This window comes from Pyxicephalus adspersus, chromosome 1 (assembly GCF_032062135.1).
Source record: "Pyxicephalus adspersus chromosome 1, UCB_Pads_2.0, whole genome shotgun sequence".
Classification (NCBI taxonomy): domain Eukaryota; kingdom Metazoa; phylum Chordata; class Amphibia; order Anura; family Pyxicephalidae; genus Pyxicephalus; species Pyxicephalus adspersus.
Window position 1 is genome coordinate 390,242 of NC_092858.1, and position 20,458 is coordinate 410,699.

Genomic DNA, 20,458 nt, shown 5'->3' on the forward strand with positions numbered 1-20,458 from the left:
AAATCCCCACCATCAGTACCTGACCTCACCAATGGGGGCAAATCCCCACCATCAGTACCTGACCTCAGCAATGGGTGTAAATCCGCAGACATCCTCCAAAATCTTTCTAAAAACCTTCCCAAAAGAGTAACCTTCCCACTTACCTGTATCCTCTCGCCTGTCCTTTATTCGCATTTTTCTCTCTCCACTTACCTGTATCATCCCACGTGTCTCATGACCTATCTTTCATTTCAGTTATTACTGATTTACAGTAAGCAAACCTTCTGCATCTCTAAGGAGGTTTCGGCTCTTCCCTCTCTCACCTGTTCAGTGTATATTCTATTATTATAGATTATCGCCCTCCACCCTGACACACACCTCATTAGGTGTCTCACACACATAGTAATAAATAGATAACTCACCTTCGTCTCACACAAAACTCCCAGGCTGGGTGACCTTCTCTCTTCTGACCGCTCTGTTCTGTTCTTCCCTTTATTTATTCATCGCCATTGAATCCCCCAAGAGCCAATTAGTAACACAATAAGTAATTATGAAAGCACAGCCGCCATGACCTCATTATTGAGGGGAACATTGCATTATCTTCTGGTATTTTATTATTACTTCATACTGAAGGACAATCTCCAGGGACCAATTTATAAAAGGTGGAAATTGATATTTTCATCATTTTATTAATAATAAATATCAGACAGTTAATGTTTCAGCAGAAAGGCCACAATGGCTTATTTGTAAGTTCCAAAAGCACAGAACCATGGCCCATATTGTGGAGTCGCTCCTTTCCTATGCCCATTACTCTGGAGTTGCCCTCTTGTGGAAGGCATTTCACAAATATATGGAGGGCATCTGAGTACACTGGTATAGTCAGGTACTACTTTGGATGGGAAGACCTGGCTCTCATTCAGCGTTTTTCAGTTCATGTAAAACTAGTTAGGTGTAGAGGCCAAAAAAGTAAAAAAAGGTTCATGAGATGGAGAGGTATATGAGAGCATAAAGATAACGGAGAGTAGTAACGCAGAGAATGGTAATCAACAACAAAAAAAAAAGTAAGTATATTAATGGTTATGGTTACCTTAAAACTAGAGTTGCCCCCCCACCTCCCCTCAGGTCATTATAATAGTATTGCCCCACCTGTCTTCCAGGAAGGGAAGTTGTGAAGCGCTGATGTTGGCTCAATATTTCAATTATAACAATGCTGCTATCAATGCTATTTAATGCTTCTTTCTTGTAGCTCCTCTGGGCGCCTTTACCTCATTAGCTTTTGTCTCCCTTGATTCACACAAACTTCTTTTCCCCATGAAATAACTAATTAACAATAACAGAAAATGCCATCTTGGTTAATGCTGTGTGCTCGTTTTATTTGAAGTTTCCTGTTTTTTACATTTTCTAGGTCTTTCTAATGCTGCCCATTCATCTAAGGGGGGTGGTGGGGGGAGAACATCTAAGGGGGGGTGGTAAAGGCTTCACAGGTGATTTAGGTTTCTGGCAGACTCACCGTGAGCTTGCTCAATCTTGGCTGGTGAAACAAGAGGACTTTTAATCAAGTGGAGTTAGAAAAACAGGAGTTTGATAACAAAAGTTAAATCCTTATAGTAAGCACAAACTGTAAGTAAACTTTTATAACTCCTTGTAAACAAACATTGTAACTGGGAAGATGAGTGGTAGCAAGGTGGAAGGTTCAGTGCACAGTCTGCCTCATGTATGCACAAATGGAGTAACAGCTCCCAGGTGAATATCTAGGTGAATACCGCTGTGACAGTTGTGAGCAAGTCGCCTTTCTGGTATCTCGCATTGGAGAGCTGGAGAAGCGCATTGCAACACTGAAATCACTGGATCACCTTGAGAGGGGCCCCTAATCACTACCACATCTGGAATATGCAGGAGTGATTGCTTTAAGAAAAAGCTGGATGATTTCTAGAAGCACAGAATATAACTGGGGATTAAGGATTTAAAGTAAAGATAACAGAGACTGCTGATCCAGGGAACATCCGATTGTGTCATGGGATCAGGAAGAAATTTTTTCCTCTGTTGAAGCAAATTGTACCCGGGGGTTTTTTTTGTCTTCCTCTGGACCAACTATGTCTTATAGGGTTTTATATCTGGGATATGTTTATTTCATTAGTGGGTGAACATGATGGACAACATATAATGGCTCCTTGTGCTGCTCCTTAACCAAAGACATCAAACCTTTGTAGATAATGGAGAAAGGCCTGCCAATGAGGCCGCCAGTGATTGGTTTATCCTTTCTGTGTGCACACAGAAAGAAACTGTTTTTCAATTCAAGTTATGATCCCATTAGTTATGTTCCCATCCTAACTCAGATAATTTTTATGTGAGTGGTTTTTAAATGCCAATAAAAAGGATTTTGAGCAAAAGTGTACAGAATTAGGCTAATATTTGTGGGCCCCTCAGTTTCCACCAGTAACATCCTCCACTCTTCTGGGAAGATGAAAATGTTAAAGTCTCTGTTCTTATCGGTGGGGTCAGGTGCTGCTGGTGGAGATTTGCAGTAATTGGTGAGATCAGATATTGATGGTGAGGATTTTCCCCCTACTGGTGAGGTCAGGTACTGATGGTGGGGATTTGCCTCCTATTGGTGAGGTCAGGTACTGATGGTGGGGATTTGCCTCCTATTGGTGAGGTCAGGTACTGATGGTGGGGATTTGCCTCCTATTGGTGAGGTCAGGTATTGATATGGATGAGAAGACCTGGCTCACCCTTTAAATTCATCCCAAGGATGCCCAGTAGGGTTGAGGTCAGGGCTCTGTGCAGGACACTAAAGTTCCTCCTCATCAAACTACTATGGGCTGCTGAAATTTAGGCTGTTTACCATGCAAAAGGTAATTCAGCTTAGCAAATTTGATGATAGTTTACTTTATTTTCTAAACACATGATTTGATGGGTAAAAAGACATTGAATGAAAAAACTAGAGCCTCTGTTAAGTTTTAATTGTCGTCTGTATTATACTGGTGACTATTGCTACCAAAAAAAACTGAGGGAAAATCCACAATTTTAGACAAAAAATCCACAATTTTCTTCATGAGAAAAACGAAGAAATCTTCTAATGTTGTCGTTTGTTCCTGGCACAAGTATCTATCCTGGGAACACCTTGCAGGGTATTTACCTTCATCATCTGGCCCCTTGGGCTGGGTATATTTCCCTGATATATCCTGGGAAAAAATTAAAACGGCCATACCAGTCACCTGGCTAGGAACACTTTGTGGCATAAACAGCTTACCATACGGCCTAGAGACACATTGGAGTGCTTAAATCTCCAACCTCTGGTACTTGGTGGGGTTATACGTCTATACTTTAGCCTGGAAAACCTTGGCATGGTTAAAACATACAGAAGACAAACAACAAGAAAACATACATACATAATATTTTATTTTAAAACAACCTTGGCCCGGGAACACATCATCCAAACCTTCAATTGCCTTGGAGGGTCATATAACCATCATCTGGCATGAAATTTTCCTATTGGTGATACATCTCTACATTCTGTCTTGGGAACACCTTGGAGGGGTTTTACCTTAATTTTCAGATCGGGATATAGATTGGAAGGGTTACATGTCTATCTTCTGACATGGGAACACTTTGTAAAGGGTATAGCCTAATTATTTGACATGGCTTGGGAACACATTGGTAGGGTCATACTTTCTTCATCTGTCACGGAGACATCTTTAAGGAGTTACATCCCCATCATAAAGTTATACCTGAGTTATACCTGGGAGGGGGGGGGAGGGGGTTGTGAACGTATCTAGAATCAGAAGACATTGGAGGGGCAAAGACATTGGATATGATGCAAACTATAAATAACGTTATGACTCCAGGAGAAGTTTAAAATCGTTGATGGGGAAAAGTGCATTTTAGCTTGTTTGCCCATATAAGTAGACTTGGAATAAAATTTGTGATAATACATTCATTCTTAGTAATTTTTTTAATTTAATTTAAAGTTGTAATTTATTATTCCACACTGATTTTTGACACAGCTTTTCAGTCATTAGGAAATAAAAGGAAATTAATTGGTGTTGGGACATTATGAAAATTCCATATAAACATTTAGCAGACATTGTCAGTTATGGACAAATCTGTCCTTGTTCAATTCATCCAAAGGGTTTGGCAAAATGAGTTCATTATAAATGGTTTGAGTCAAACATGGGCCAATGTTTACCTTGTCATCTTCTTGGTTGGCAAGGTGAACATGGACAATAAACTTGTTCAGGAATACAAGGAGTAGCATTCCCATTGGCTGCCCGTTTACCAACCAATGGAAATGCTGCTGGTTGTGAACCTGAACAATGGACCCAGAGATCATTTATCCCAATAGCTGGTTTGTGCTTGGCAATAAATCCATCAGCCTTCCCTTTAGTTAGTTGTACAACAGGAAGAATTTGTCCACTTACATGTCTGCATAGGTTAGCAGAAACTGCCGATGGCAAATGGATGAAGGTTAGGTCTAACTCACAACAGGCAGTCCCCGGGTTACGTACAGGATAGGGACTGTAGGTTTGTTCTTAAGTTGAATTTGTATGTAAGTGGGAACAGGTAGATTATTTTAATAAATGCAAATTTGGACAGATGTTTGTCTCATTATATTATTAGGCAGTGTGGTGTCAGTTACTGTATAAAATCCTCACTGTCAGTTCATCACAAACAAAGCAAAACATTTCTTTATAGAGTCTAGACATTTATTAACATTTGGAGCAAGCTGTGCTTTTATATGCAAAAAGAAACAACCGCAGAGTTTGTCTTGGTCATTAAAGAGCTCACCCCCCTAAGATTACCCAAAACCTCAGCTGTGTTTAGAAAAGATTACTTCTGCAAGTCATGCAAACCGCTCCCTCCCCCCTTCAAGCCTCCGTTCCGCACATCCTGCACACAAGGGAGCAGGGAAGCCCCGTTCGTATCTAGGAGGCGTCCATATGTTGGATGTCCTTAACCCGAGGACTACCTGTATGGTATTCAACTCGAACCTCACACCTGGAAATTTTTTTAATTTACAGAAAGTTTTTTTTCCAGGGCTTCATCAAACAGTCCTTAATTTCAGTTATTCTTAACCCATAAATAACGGGGTTGGCCATAGCTGGAAACAAAAAATAGATTACACTGGAGAGATTCTGAAAGTCATATGAAATGAACTCCTCTACCTTGTACAGGATAGAGGACAAAATGCCACACGTGTACACGGTAAGTGCCACAAACAGGTGGTTCCCACACGTGTTCAAGGCTTTGCCTCGAGCGCTGCCAGCTGCAATCTTCAGGGCCGTTCTGAGAACCTTCACATAGCAGACCAGGAGGACAGTGACATCGGATAAGGTGACACCTAGTCTCACCATCACACCCACCATCTGGATTTTGAAGACTTCACCACAGGCCAAGCTGAGAAGGGCCCCATATTCACACACAAAGTTCAGGATGATGTTAGATCTGCAGTACTGAACTCTTGATGCCAGAAAAACCACAACTGAGACAAGAAGACAATTCCTAGCCAAGCCAATCATCCACATCTGGAACAGAGAATTCTGGTTAATGATATTGTGGTAGCGCAATGGTCTACAGATCGCTATGTACCTATCAAAGGCCATTAGCAGGAACACCACCGACTTGAACATGGTAGCCGAATAGACAAAGAACATCTGGGACAGACAACCTGATAAGGAAACTTTGTTTTGTCCCAACAGACTTTGTATCATCAGCGGCATAACTGCAGTGGTGCCAATGATATTCAGGAGCAGGAGAAGCGCAATTAGAATGTACATGGGAGTGTGGAGGGTTTTTTCCCACCAAACAGTGTAAGAAATGATAAAGTTTAGAACAACAAGGACGCTGTAGACTAAGAAGAATGGGATAATCAGGATCTGTCTGTGATTTGATACTCCAGGAAATGGAAGCAGGATGAATTCGCTGTGGGAATTGGAGATGTTCTGGCTTAGTCTCTGAAGGTTTCCATTTTCCATTTCCAAGCTGAAAATACAAGTAGACATGGGCTGTCATCTACAAGACATTTTATATATTTATTACAGGTGAGTTAAATAGGCAAAAACCCGTATTTTAGGCTACACGTGACAATCTCATTTTTTTGTATTCTCTCATTCATTTCCAGGGTTTTTTTTTAACTTTGGACATGTTCCAAAAAATCTTCCTGAATGCCCCCTATCCCAAAACTTTGGTAGCAATAATACATTCATGAATAAATTCATACATTCAACCAAAAGTTGGCTGGCAAGCAAATTCCAGAACATTGTTGTTGAACATTTGTGAGACAAATTGGTGAAATATTTACTCATCATTTTTTATCCAGCTCAACATCCTTCATAGACCTTGGAAAGAAATTTACAATATCACAGTGTGTGTGTGTGTGTGTGTGTGTGTTGGCCATTCAGGATTCATTCTTGGAAATGACTTGATTTAAATTTTAGAGGGGAGGGGGAATGCTGTTTTTTGGCATGTTATTTAATAGATTTGTGTATTTTTATGGTAATGTTACTCTCCAAGTTAGAAGTGTCCTCTTAATATAGAATAGTTTTTTTTCAAGTTTGAAAGTGAAAATAATAAAATGGACAGTACAAAAAATAATTGTAGATAGGAATAGTATGGAGTTATGTCTCTATTACATCCTTCATTCTTCTAGGCTGTCTGAGAACAGAAGATTCTGAGTAAAAGCCCTCACTGATCTCTATCCTTCCTCTATGCTAAAACTCATCCATCAAGACACATGATCCCCAAACAAATGTCTGTAGCAATTCACCCCCATTGCTGAGGTCAGGTACTTATGGTGGAGATTTGCTCCCATTGGTGAGGTTCAGGTACTGATGGCGGAGATTTGCTGCCATTGCTGAGGTCAGGTACTTATGGCGGAGATTTGCTCCCATTGGTGAGGTTCAGGTACTGATGGCGGAGATTTGCCCCCATTGGCGAGGTCAGGTACTGATGGCGGAGATTTGCTCCTATTGGTGATGTCAGGTACTGATGGTGGGGATTTTCTCCCATTGCAATGTATATGGTAGTAAGAACAGGACCTTTCACTGGAGACATCTGGGCTCCTTTATTTAAATCGGAGCCACATAATATTGGCCGTACAGTGTACAATAATTGTAAAGGGCCATCTGGGCCAGAAGTGTATTTTTTATTTTTTTTTATCTCTGGTATTGGAGTAATTATTCTCCCAAATGAATCTGATATGTTTAGGTCACCTTGTGTCCAGAGCTACAGGTTTATAGAAATGTGTAAAGTTCTGTAAAACTATTTTTATTCTTTGTTACAGGTCTGACCATGAGATCTTCCCCCCACCCCTGGGATTATTATAATAATATAAGTCTCGAGTTTAACTAATCTGGATAAGAGCGTACCTGGTTTGCTTCCAACCCTCACCTGGCCAATCTGCTCTTCTAGCACCCTCTTACCCCAGATATTTAAAGCCTGAAATACTTCTATTCCCACTGGACAGTTTCCATGGATAACATCGTGTGTCAAAGCATCCTAGTGGGTCCATACCAATATTAGAGAATGCACTGAGTGTAAAATAAAATAAGATAATATGTCTTCTACACAGATAATTTATTTGACATTTTCACTTTAATACCCAAAATCATCCTAAACAAATTCTTTACATTTATTGTGTGGAAAAACATTTACCTACCATCTTTTTAATAAATCAAAATAATGCTATAGGATGGAAATCAGAGTACATTGAATATTATCTACATATTCACATGTTGTGAATTCTACACATACAAACCTGGAGAATCAGTTTATTGTCTTACATAAAACCTTTGTTTCCTAATAGGAAAATGAATATCCCTCTTATTTCAGGATTCACAATCATTACATTCATTTTTGTTCTTCCCATTTCTCATTTTCCTAATCCTTGATGTGAATTTGTTACTCTGATCTATGCCGGACATCTTCTGTCCGGATACAATAAAACGACCCGTCTGTTTTCCTGGCAGGAGTGTGTATGGATGGAGGAATTTGCTTCTTCTATTCTGTTAGTGACAAGCTGTGATGGCCGAGGCAAAGCAAGTTTCACGTCGTTGGAGTTACGGGCCATCATGAAGTTTTTGTTTCTCCAGGGAAAGTCAGCAAAGCACATTCACACTTCTCTCACTAACTCCAACCAAGTGAAACTTGCTTGTGCCTCTGATATCACAGCTATTCACTAAAAGAAAAAATAGAATCGCAGAGACCTGATATTTGCACAGTTACATACTAAGATATTAGGCTGCCATATGTCCCCACTCATTATTCTATTTCACCTGGAAGGGGGCATTGACACACACATACACACATACACACACACACTGACACACACCTTGTACATACACACACACTGACACACACACACACACACACACACACTGTACATACACACACACTGACACACACACACACACACACACACTGTACATACACACACACTGACACTGACACACACACACACATTGTACATACACACACACTGACACACACATTGTACATACACACACACTGACACACACATTGTTCATACACACTGACACACACACTGACACACACACACTGACACACACACACTGACACACACACTGACACACACGCTGTACACTCGGCTGGTGTAAGGCACTCACCTCTCCATCACTCGCACTCTCCCACATTCCATGTCCTCCTCCCTCGGCTCCCATTATTTATTGACCTGTGGCTGCTCCCCCAGGAATTTATTAGACATAATAATTATCAGAACATTCACCGTGAACACAGCCACCTCCATTAAATTCTACTCTACTCTTATCTAACGACAAGTTTTTTTAAACAACAAACATTTATTATTTGCAATTCATGTTGGGTGATTTTTGTGTAACTTTGTTATTTCAGTCCATAAGGAAATTATAGGAAGCAATAAGCTGTAAATGACTTCTGAGGGTTACAGAAACTCCATTCATCCATCTTGGATCTAATCCTGGACCCAAAAAAGAAATACCAATCATTATTATCATTCTTATATTTTATTTTACAGGAAAAAAACAACAGACAGGAAAGTGAAAAAAAAATATAAATGATAAAGTTACAAATTATAACATTCAGACACACAAAGATAAAACTCAAAATGAAATTCATTAAATAAACAATATATAAAATATATAAAACATCCAAAATGAGTATAAAGCAACAAAATACTTCAACAGTACAAGAGACCCCATTATATGTTCCTCCACATATCCAATGACCCCCATCATGTTCTTCTCACTGGATTATATGAGCGTGTATCCTATTCTTCCCTGTAAATACCCCGTGACATCCAAAAGCCCCGAGACTACAGCTGGGTGCCACCATCTTGGATGTGGTTTTTGCAGCCCTGCCACACTCAGAACTGTCACTCAATGATTCTATAATATTTATCTCTAATACTTTCCCTCCTCCCCTGACATCTATCTGATCTATGTAGGTCCCCAGCTTATAGGCTACCCCCAGCCTCAACTGCCCCTATAGCCCTGATTTATGAAAGCTCTCCAAGGCTGGAAAGGATACACGTTATTAAGTAAAGCTGGGTGATTCCGCCAACCTGGAATGTATTTCTTCAAAGTAGTTTGTTATTTGTTAGCAAATGTTTTGAATCCGGGACCAGGTCCATTCCAGGTTTGCTGGATCACCCAGCTTCACTGAAGAAAGTGTATCCTCCCCAGTCTTGGAGAGCTTTAATAAATCAGGGCCAAGGACAAGGGCTGTTATAATATCCAAGAATGAATGATTCTACTGGAATCTCTCAATGAGTCAAAAGGCCAAATAAAAACTGACAAGAACACCAATTTATTCCCCAAGTGGATGGGGCTCCTCTCATTGTATGACGTGAAGCTTCTATTACTGGATGGATCTTCCGGGGTCTCCTCTTTGAACCTTGCTGGAGCCTATGTAAGTAAACAATATATTTTTTCTCTTGTGCTGCCAGGTTATTGCTAGGTTTGGCCTTTTGTACGTACAATATATAATAATAATTATCAATGTACTCCTGTGCTCCCCGGGGGGAGGGGTAAGAGATTTCTGGGTCCTCCAATGAAAGAAGGCCTTCCAACTCCAATAGGCTCCCTGACCTTACAACCCAACAATACTGAGGTAACATTGCGTCGACTCTTTCCTCCAACAAGGTGTTTTCCTGGGGCAGCTGGGGGCCTGGTATGGCTAAGTGGGGGTCAGGTCCCAGGAGCCCGGTATGGTTGGAGGTTTGGCTATTACTAATTGTTTGCTTTCTTCATTACTAGCCAGGTTCCGAGGTATTTTTGGAAATAAAGAGATAATCACATCTTTAGGAAATTCTGCAGCCATGTTATAATTGTTTCACTTATTTACATTGTTTTCTTTGAAGCTACACATTTTGGAAAGTGGAATTTGTGGAAGGATGAAAGTGTTGGATTAAAAGGAAAGCATTTTCTTGTATATTCCAGCATTGGGGTGCTAATGAGTTGAACTGAGATGCTAATTAACTTTTCCAAGCTATAAAAATGTATTTTCACCTTAACTTTGGCAACAGTTTCATTTGGGACATCTTTCTTTACGTTTCCCTTGACCTTCCAGAATTGTGGTGACAAAAATGCCTATTCACATCCATACTTTTTTTTTTTTTTTGGTTCCACAGACATGTCCAACTATTTTGGTGACAACACACAAATTCTGGAGTTTTACAAATAACGCAAAAATTCAGCAGCCAAACACTTTAATGCAAGGGGTGGGATCTTCCAATTCAGACTAAAATCTCAGGGGTTTCATGTTTTTGTATTACCAACAACAGAACAATATATATACAAACTTTGGCGGGTCCTCAGACCTTCCGCTCTGTAAAAGAGTTTTCATAGATTGAAGGTCACAGCTCATATCTGATATTGGCCTTGTCCCACCCATTTGTACCAATAATCCATGGATATGTGTAGGAATGATTCCTTGGCAGCAATGCTCCATATTTGTTGCCACATCAGAAGAAAAATGTGCAAGTGGTGTTTAGTGTGCAGCTACACACTGACAAAGTCATTTTTTTTGGTAGAGAATGTCAAATACTTTATATAAATAGACTTTGGCCATACCTGCCCACTTCTGAGATGTCACAATGTTCTGGGTTTATATATTATATACCAAACATACTGTTAGGAGGCGCTCTCTGGGTGTAAGTACCCAGGTGATACCTCACCGCAGAAGGGTGCGCGCAGCCTATTTCCTCTGGCGGCTGCACTCACGGTAGCACTGGGGTTGCAGGAGCAGTACCCTGTAGGTTGCAGAATCCCTGTGGCTGGGGTTTCCCCTCAGCATCCTCTGCACTGAGGCTGAACAGCTGAAATGAATTGAGTTGTGGCAGCTGATGGCTGAGTAGTTCCTGGTAATCCCAGGCTGTCATTGGCTGCTGGTGCTTTATAGCCTCCCTGCTCCCAGTCTGAGGTGCCGGTTATAGCGTCTGCTGTGCTGACCTCTGTTGGAGTGTTTTTGGGAGTTTTCCTGTTACTGACCTACGCTTGTTTTCTGATTACCTATTTGAACTGGCTGGACCGACCTCTGCTTGTGACCCCGACTTTTTGCCTCACCCCTTGTACTGCGCTGGATGGTCTGATTTCCTGTGTTTTTTACCTTGGCTAGTTTTTGGATTCCTATCTTCTTTCTCTGCATTTGTGGCTCTTTACTCTGCATTTAGTGGGCCCCGGGTCAGCTGCCGGCCTTTCTCCAGACATCATTCATTGCGCACTAAGTTCTGGGGGCAACCGAGTGCTGGGAGACACAACCAGTCCCCCGAGGCTGAGCGGGGGCTGCTATAGGCGAAGACTGCGGCATAGATTGGGGGATTGGTGTCTGGGGAATAGCGACACACAACTATACTAGTAGTATACACAACTATACTAGTAGCCATCAGAAATGTTAAAAACTCACAAAGGTTCCACCCCATTGACCATACTGTTGGGTTATCCTGTCTCAGCTTTAGCCTATAACCCCCCAAAACCCTTTAGTTTCATTCTGCTGCATGGGGCTGTATAGCATAGCGGTGGAAATTGTCTTCTATACTCAGCTGTATTTTAGGGGATTTCATCAATGGGTTCCTGGAAACTACTATTCCATTCATCTCAATTTGGCGTAACATTCACCTGCATCCAATGTGTCCAGATTTCCCCTTTCACTTACCTTAGTATCATGTTTGAGCTCCGGTGTTGATGAATTCTTTTTTCTTTTAAAGTTTTCTAATCTTATTTCCCTTTGTGGTAGAATTGTACACATATTGCCCCCTTTGTCTGGTTGTAACCGTTTTATCAATAAAGCTTATAATGTATGGAAACAGTAATGGTGCCCATAAGCGAATTACAACTGTGTACTATTAAATCCTGGATGTTGATTACTTTGCCAGACGAGAAGCTAAACATTACCCTGTGTTGTGCTAAACTTTACCCAAACCAAACTCTCCGCATGACATCCATGAAGTCTAACCATTGGTATCAGTGTGACCCCCACATATCGGTCCCATCGCCTGGCTCTCCACAATGGAGACTTGTCCCAGATTAGTGGAAATTGTCATCTGCCAGTCCTGTGTGTGCAGAGTTTTGTGATATTCTATAAATACGGATAAAGGATGGAAGTCCTGTAGGAAATACTTACAGAGAAAAATAAATCCCATTGGGGTCTTCAACAGATGCCGCATTCCTTGAAATAATGAATGTTTTACCTTACGTAACAAAAATTGGACTTTTTAAACAATTTAAGATTAAGATTTTCAAAATCTATTCACTACTTTATGTAAAAACAATAATTCTTATTAATGAAATCAGGAGAAAGTTACACATTATATGGGATGTCTTCTTTTAAGCACAGAACATTCATTACATTGTTTCCATTGTCTTACAAACTTTAGGAGGGTGAGGTGGGAAAGAAAGAGGAAATAAAATGTTTTTTATTATTCTTCCATCCAAATCCTTTGCTCATCTTTGTGACTATTTGGTATTCAGTTATCTTGATTTGCTACAGGACCTTTACCCTATTTCTTTCCTGTAAATGATCATTCAGTTATCTTCACTTTATGATTGGAATATACATTTTTTTGTAAAAGAAAGAAAGTTTACAAGGGACTTTATAGGCAATATTCCCAGCCGTTTCCAATAATTGACAATTTTAATACTAATACAATCTATTTAATATAAATTCTTAAAAACACTGAATTACAAAAATTGTTTATGAACTCTAATACAGACAATTCCAGCTATAAATACGACACATAACCTCTACGCGTTTCGTGGGACTAGCCTACTTCTTCAGGAGAGATTGGTTCCACAATTAGAAATATATATATATTTTACAAGCAATATTGTTACCAATATACATAAAAATATAGTCATCACATACATACAAATTTATCTAATAATTACCAGTTTTTTAAAACTCCCCTATAAAGAGAGAGGTTATAGAGCAAAGAAAGACAGGGCACCAGGGGATACCGCACCAACATCCACCCTGGGACTTCTCGGATTGTTCAAGGGTGCGGATTTCTCCTTTATTTCGTGTCTGCATTTACAAAAACATTTACTTCACTATCTAAAAAACAAAACCTTACTTCCTTATACCGGTATTCACCTCTGTTCACATATGTTATTTTTGTTATCAAGAGACAGAAGTGTCAGTGCACTAAAAAACCAACAAATATAAAAATGAACGTGATACTAAATCACAAAAATACCGATGTCTCTAGATGTTTACTTATGTGGATAAATTTTAACATCCATCACTTCCATCCTAGAAATATAAAAATATATCTCTGTTTTTTTACTGCCAAGAGGACTATCAATTATTTAACTATAAGTTCATAGTAATGCAGTGGCTGTACTTACCTGTGTACAGGTGGGGTGTAAGGGCCCCGTCCCTCTGCTGTCTGTCTCTATATATACTTTGATGACCCCCAGGGAATACAGCCACATGTTTCACAAAATGTCTATGTGATGTGGACATGAAGGGCCCTCCTTCTCCTGTACACAAAAAAGAGAAGATTTCGGAGCGGAGAGTCACATGACTTGGAATTGCCAGTATTTGGTGGTTTTGGATGCAAAGTATTGGGCAAAGTCTCCCATTGTATCTGTCTTATGAGCATTGTCATCAGAACAGAACATGATGAGGAACATTTGTAAGGAACAGAAGGTGGGGGAAAATCCCTCTCTTTAAATATCTCCCCTAATTAGTAACTCAGAAAAGTTACTGATGACTTCCCAAAGAGTTTTGAATAGAGTATGGAGGGATTAGGAGCCATATTGATATATTTCTAAGAAAAAACACTTTAACCATTTATTGTGAGTTGTACCCCAAAACATTTAAAGGATAAGTGATGCGTGACTTGTTGGAGATTGGCAGAGAAATGCTGTGGTACCGCGTGTGTCCCTTAAACAGCCGGGGGGCAGTACCACTGCGTTTCTCTGCCAATCTCCAACCCCTGCTAAGTACTTGGTCCTCCTCCGACTCCTCTGAAATCATCAATACATCTCTAACAGTCCACAAGCATATTGCTCAGATATTGGAAGGTCAGTGACCTGTCCTTACCCTTCATTTACCCAAAGCACGATTGGATGAAACTTATAAAGGGGACAGGGGGGCAATTTGGGACCCTCTACCCGTTGATTTATCTCGCTGACAAGAGACTTTCAGTGTGTTTCACTCAGGATTCACTTAGGGATTAGTCACTGGGGGGTGGGGAATAGGGACCCTCTCTGTCTTTACTCCCATTCGCTGATATTTGTTTTATCCCGCTAACTTCTCCTTATTCTCCTCCTCACTGATTCTTCTTTCTTGCTTACCAATCCTAAACAGATGTGTGTGGGGGGCTAATTATTGTCTAATTCGGGTTCGACGATACATTTGGGAACTTGTACTTGGGGTGCAGTATGAGATGGAGTGGAAGAATCATTATTTGGCCATTTCATGATTTTGATGAGAAGACCAGGAGATTTTGCTGCATACAGTTGATCACCAATTCTGAGAAAACAGAAGGAGAAGCTCCAAATCTTTCCAAATCCTTGAAGGATTCTTGAGTTGAAAGCTGAACGTCGCTCCCACCTATGGATGAGATATGGGGAGTCAGGACATGTTTGTGGTTAGTGATTGTTAGTGAGTAATGATTGGTCTCAACACGACTCAACAGAATGTAAAACTGTGAATGGGCCCCTGGGGTTGTACATCTATAAATCAAAGTCCATATTCATATCACTAGCTGTCTGAGAAAAGAGCTCCCAATCTAATGTCCTTACTATAGTCATATGTCAATATTGTAGTCTAAGGGCTATTTTGGAGGGAAAGCTGATTGCCTTACTGTATGTTTTCTTGGGAACTTAATAGAAAGTCTGCAAGCCAACATGTTTCAGGGGTATAGCGCCCCTTCTTCAGGGCCCAGACCAGATGGTGATCACCCTGTAACTTAAACTGGAACTATTGGACGTGGAAAATGTATATTAATATGATTTTAATATAATGATGAGCTATACCTGCCTGAAAAGCAGACTACAAGCATCCTTCCCTGTTATGGCTGATGAAGATCAGAGAACAACTGTCAAAGGCTGGCTGAAAGGAGGCATTGGCTCTGATTTATTAAAGCTTTCCTAGACTGGAGAGAATACACTTTCATCTGTGAACCTGGTTGATCCTGCAAACCTGCAATGAATCTGGTCCAGGATTGAAACATTTGCTTTTAAATATCAAGTGCCTTTTAGAAATCAATTTCAGGTTTGCTAGATTACCCAGCTTCACTAGTGAAAGTCTTGGAAAGCTTGAATAATTCAGGTCCAATGACTAATCTTCCTAATTCCTGATCACCTGCCGGTAATTATTGCCAGAACTGGTCTTGCTGTAGGATGTTGGATCACAATCTCATAATGTATGGGCAGAAAACTCATCTCAGCCTGGGATGTGAAGAACCTTGTGACCTCTCGCAGAAGACTTCACTGATGATGAACCAACAATGTGATTTGTATTGGACCTGGATGTGGATCAGGAAGAGAAAGGGATGCCCATGTGTTGGATATGTCTTCCTTCTCCCTCTCATGTAAATAATATGTATGTGTATTGTAATCTGGAAATAAACCTTTTCCTTTTATAAGATCTAGTGGTCCTTCAACGAATGTACCCTAATATGTTCCTATATTCTCAGCCATCACCCTTGCAGGGTGCCCCCTATTGCCCGTACTTTTATACTGCTACTAGAACCTGTGGTGGCACATAGTACCATACACAGCTTTATTAGTTTGTATAAAATAAACAAGAGCACAAAATCAGGCTTTTTATGGACGATATTATTCTTATGCTCTCAATACACATTGCAGCGGTTTGGTGACATTTCGAACTGTAAAGTAAATGCAAAAAAAGTTCCAGATATTAGGTTTACATATTTCATTATTCCTAATAGTAAAACTAATAAACACTTTTACATTTTTAAGCAATTTTCGGTATTTCCTCTTTAATAGGGCCAGATTTATTAAAGCTCTCCAAGGCTGCAGAAGATAAAACTTAATCTGTGAAGCTGGGTGATCCAGCAAACCTGGAATGGATTTCTTAAAAGTCATTTTCTATTTATTAGCAAATGTTTTCAGTCCTGGACCAAATCCATTCCAGGTTTTCTGTGTCACCAGCTTCACTGATGAAAGTATATTCTCTCCAGTTTTAGAGAGCTTTAATAAATCAGGCTCATGGTCTCAACACTTAACATAATTTATTTCAAATCACATAAAAATGTATTCATATTTTACAATGTATTCAGCATAGTTCAACCTATTTCATTAACCTCCCTAGCGGTTCATTTCTTTCCGTTTTTTTATGTCTAAAAGCAGTACATTGTTTTTCATGAAAATGTATTTTACAGTATATTATAATAGTATGAGTATAATAAAGTATGAAATACAAAATCATGTAAAAATTAAAAAAAAATTTAAATATAAATATATATACCGGTATATTTTTAAAACAAAATACACATTATACTCATACTAATATATATACTGTAAAATGTACTGCTTTTGCACATATAAATCCAATGTATTTTATTCAATACAGTTATTTTGTATTGAATGCAATACAAATGGATTTTGAATTTCCTGCCCCGCCCCACCAGCAACGTACACGCGTACTGACGTCACCAGGAACTCCCCCAGGGACTCATCGGGTGCAGAAGATACCGGAGGAAGAAGAAAAAGGACCGGGATCACGGTGATGTACAGCGCCGGACCTCGGCGGATCAGGTAAGCAATGTATTTACTAACCTTCCCATAGGTTTACATACCCCAAATGTAACTCGGGGTTACTGCTTTTAGCAACTTTTTTCTACCCCCAGTCATACTCGGGGGTACTGCTAGGTAGGTTAGAACATCAATACTTATTTAAATAAACGATGCGTTTTGCCCTTTAGCTTCATTTTTTTGCAGATTGTAAAACTTTCCATCAATTTCAAACAGTAACCATATCGTTTTGTTATACAAATCTCCACACTCACAAAACAACACAAAACCTGCCAAGAAAACAAAGACCAATGACTTACTCTAATTCAGAAATGCCAGTTTCTTGTTTAATCATCAAATATGTCCAAGAAAATAAAATAAATATGTTTGACCACCACTGAGCCCTTATAAGCACCCAGATTCAGTCATTGGTGGCATCCCACAAGATTTGGGCAGAAATGAAGTCCTTTTTATTCCAAGCCCCAGATATTAAACAACTATTACTGGCTAATAAATGGAGCCTTCCCATGCCAACTAATGCATAGCCCACCTTACAAGCCACATTAGTAGTTTGGGCATCTTCAGAACTATTCCAGCCTAACCTACAATTCACCCTGATATTTGTATTATCCCATTGCTTCACCTGTGGTATTAGAAATCTTGGGGCACTCAAAACTTTTCTTTTTTTTGCAAAGGACCTGTGATTTAACTCCTGTGAAATTATTATTATTATTATTATTAAACAGGATTTATATAGCGCCAACATATTACGCAGCGCTGTACATTAAATACCAATTTAATACCAAGATTAAATTGAATGCATCTATTCATATCTTTCTACAACATCCATAATTCCAATTCAAGTTATAAAACTTTATATTTTATCTCAAGTAACAATATCTTTAACCACTCCTATGAAGAATTGTTCTAATTACCTTGGGAAAAAATATTTGGTCCCCATCTTTCTAAGCAGCTTATATCACTTATACCAAGTGTGTAAATCACTAGGGTCTTTTTCACAGAGGTGGGTGGGTGAGTTTTTTGGAATCACACCCAACAAACTGTCAGAACTTTTCCTCAACCACCCATCACACTGCTGAAAAGGTTGTGATTCTATTGGCTCTCTCGTCCATATAACGAGGCATTGCGAATCCCTCTGATCTTTTTGGAATAAAATATTTAACCTGATCTCTGAATTCTCATCTACAATAATCCCACCTACCTGAATTATGCATATTCTATTCAGATATAGGACAAAATCCAAGTAAAGGAAAGATTGTAGCTTTACATATTGTCACACTTACCTCTTCCTCGATAAAACATAGGCACCTCTCTCCTGGGCATGTGAGTAGTTCTGACCCTGGGCGCCTGCGCTTCCAAGTTTTATCAGTTTGGCCCATCACGCCGACCAATCAGGAAATACCCTCTTAATCACCCCTGGCTATTTAGCTAGCTCAACCAAAGCACTCACCATTAGTGCAACAAGTATCCACTAGTCCTGAGCCCCCAAGCTCTGCTGACCACCTCCTGCTGCTTTCAGTGTTTTTTGTGTTCCCTGTGTCTACAGTGGCCCCTGTGTCAAAAATACATAGTAGGTTAGGTTTAAAAAAGACAAAAGTCCATTAACGTAAAAAAAGTCCACTAGGGAAATAAATATATCCCAGATATAAATCCCTATAAGACATAGTTGGTCCAGAGGAAGGCAAGCAACCCTGGGTACAATTTGCTTCAACAGGGGAAAAAATCCCTTCCTGATTCCATGAGACAATCGGATGTTCCCTGGATCAGCAGTCTCTGTTATTTTTACTTTAAATCCTTAATCCCCAGTTATATTCTGTGCTTCTAGAAATCATCCAGCTTTTTCGCGATCGCGGATTTCAATGATGAATCAGGGGCACTGTCTGTAGTTACCTGGTAATGTCTTGGCTACCTTTTTGAAGATAGTAACCACATTGGCCTTAAGCCAATCCATTTTACCTTGCCAGTGACTAAAGAGTCTATAAAATTAGAAATAATTGCTTTGAAATAACTGAGCTCAGCTCTTTGAGGACACATGGATGTAAACCATCGGGTCCTGGTGCTCTTTCAACCTTAATTTTGCCCAGCTGTTTTTCAATCATATCAATTTTAATTTCCTTGATCCCTGGTATTTGACCCCTGGCTTGTGACCTGACCTCTCTTGCTTGCTGCTGGCCTTGACCCAATCTTCCTTGACAATTCTTCCGCCTAGTGATTTGGTATCGCGTATCATCCTGCCCACCCTGGTGTGCCCAAGGACCGCAACCTGGTGGTAAGCAGCAGTGCAACATTCTCACCACTGGAGACTCTGAAAAAGACCTGGTTGCCACTTAGATTTTGCGCCTTGTGCAAGCCATTGCGCCCCCTAGAGGCTCTGTCTCCCTAAGCACGACACATATATATACTCATTAAGGCGGTCTCCTATTGATCCCCGATCAGCTGTCCCTCTCTCTGATGGCTTCTGTTTACAGCGACACTGGGAGAGAACGTAATACATGCAACTCAAGCATGTAGTTAGATGCACACAGTTTGTATAACACAAGGCATGATTGTGTGAATACAGACAACTAGCAGACATGACAAATGTCCTTGTGGTTTTCTTAGAACAGGATATTGTTGTCAAAGTAAAAGATAAATGGGCGAAGGTAGGAAAGAGAGAGCTTCAAGGCAGAAAAGGGGGGAGCGGACGTTAGTTTACTGATAAGAAGAGTACAACTAGTTTCAACATAATTCAATCATCTACAAAACATAACAAAATCACAAAAATAACTTCAAGACTCCTTCAAGACAAGAAAATTCCTCAGCTCCTTACAGTACTAGCAAGGATATATACAACCAAACTATGGCGGACAAATCAACAGCCTAGTTACAGTGAAGTGGTGAACTAATTGAACCTATGCTGCTCCTATGAGAAACTGTTTATGAATAATTCTTATAATGTTTTCTAGAAGAATTGGTGTCCCTGGTTGCACCACCCTTTGTGTATTTTGCAATAGGCAATCACAATAGTAATATTGATATGTCTTTGTTATGGTTTTATCATTAGACTGATATGCTCTGTTCATAACTTTGTCCACCCCGCCTCTTTGATTGCCCTTCTATTTTACTCCTATCTCCTTTTCTACTCCTCTCCAGCTCCTTCTCTTGTTCTCAAATCCCCTCACTTCCCATGACTGATATAGCCAAAATTACAACTCCAACCATTTAGGAGTTATTGTTTCTAATATTTGCCATGAAAGAGTTGTTAAGTACTGTTTTGTATT

At 39.9% G+C, this 20,458-nt stretch overlaps 1 protein-coding gene across 1 annotated transcript; it reads right to left on the reverse strand.

Moving 5' to 3' along the window:
* Positions 1-4,994: 4,994 nt before the first annotated feature.
* Positions 4,995-5,954, reverse strand: LOC140321758 (olfactory receptor 52K1-like). Its single transcript, XM_072398545.1, has one exon. The coding sequence runs from the start codon at positions 5,952-5,954 to the stop codon at positions 4,995-4,997; it is 960 nt and encodes a 319-aa protein (XP_072254646.1).
* Positions 5,955-20,458: the final 14,504 nt, after the last annotated feature.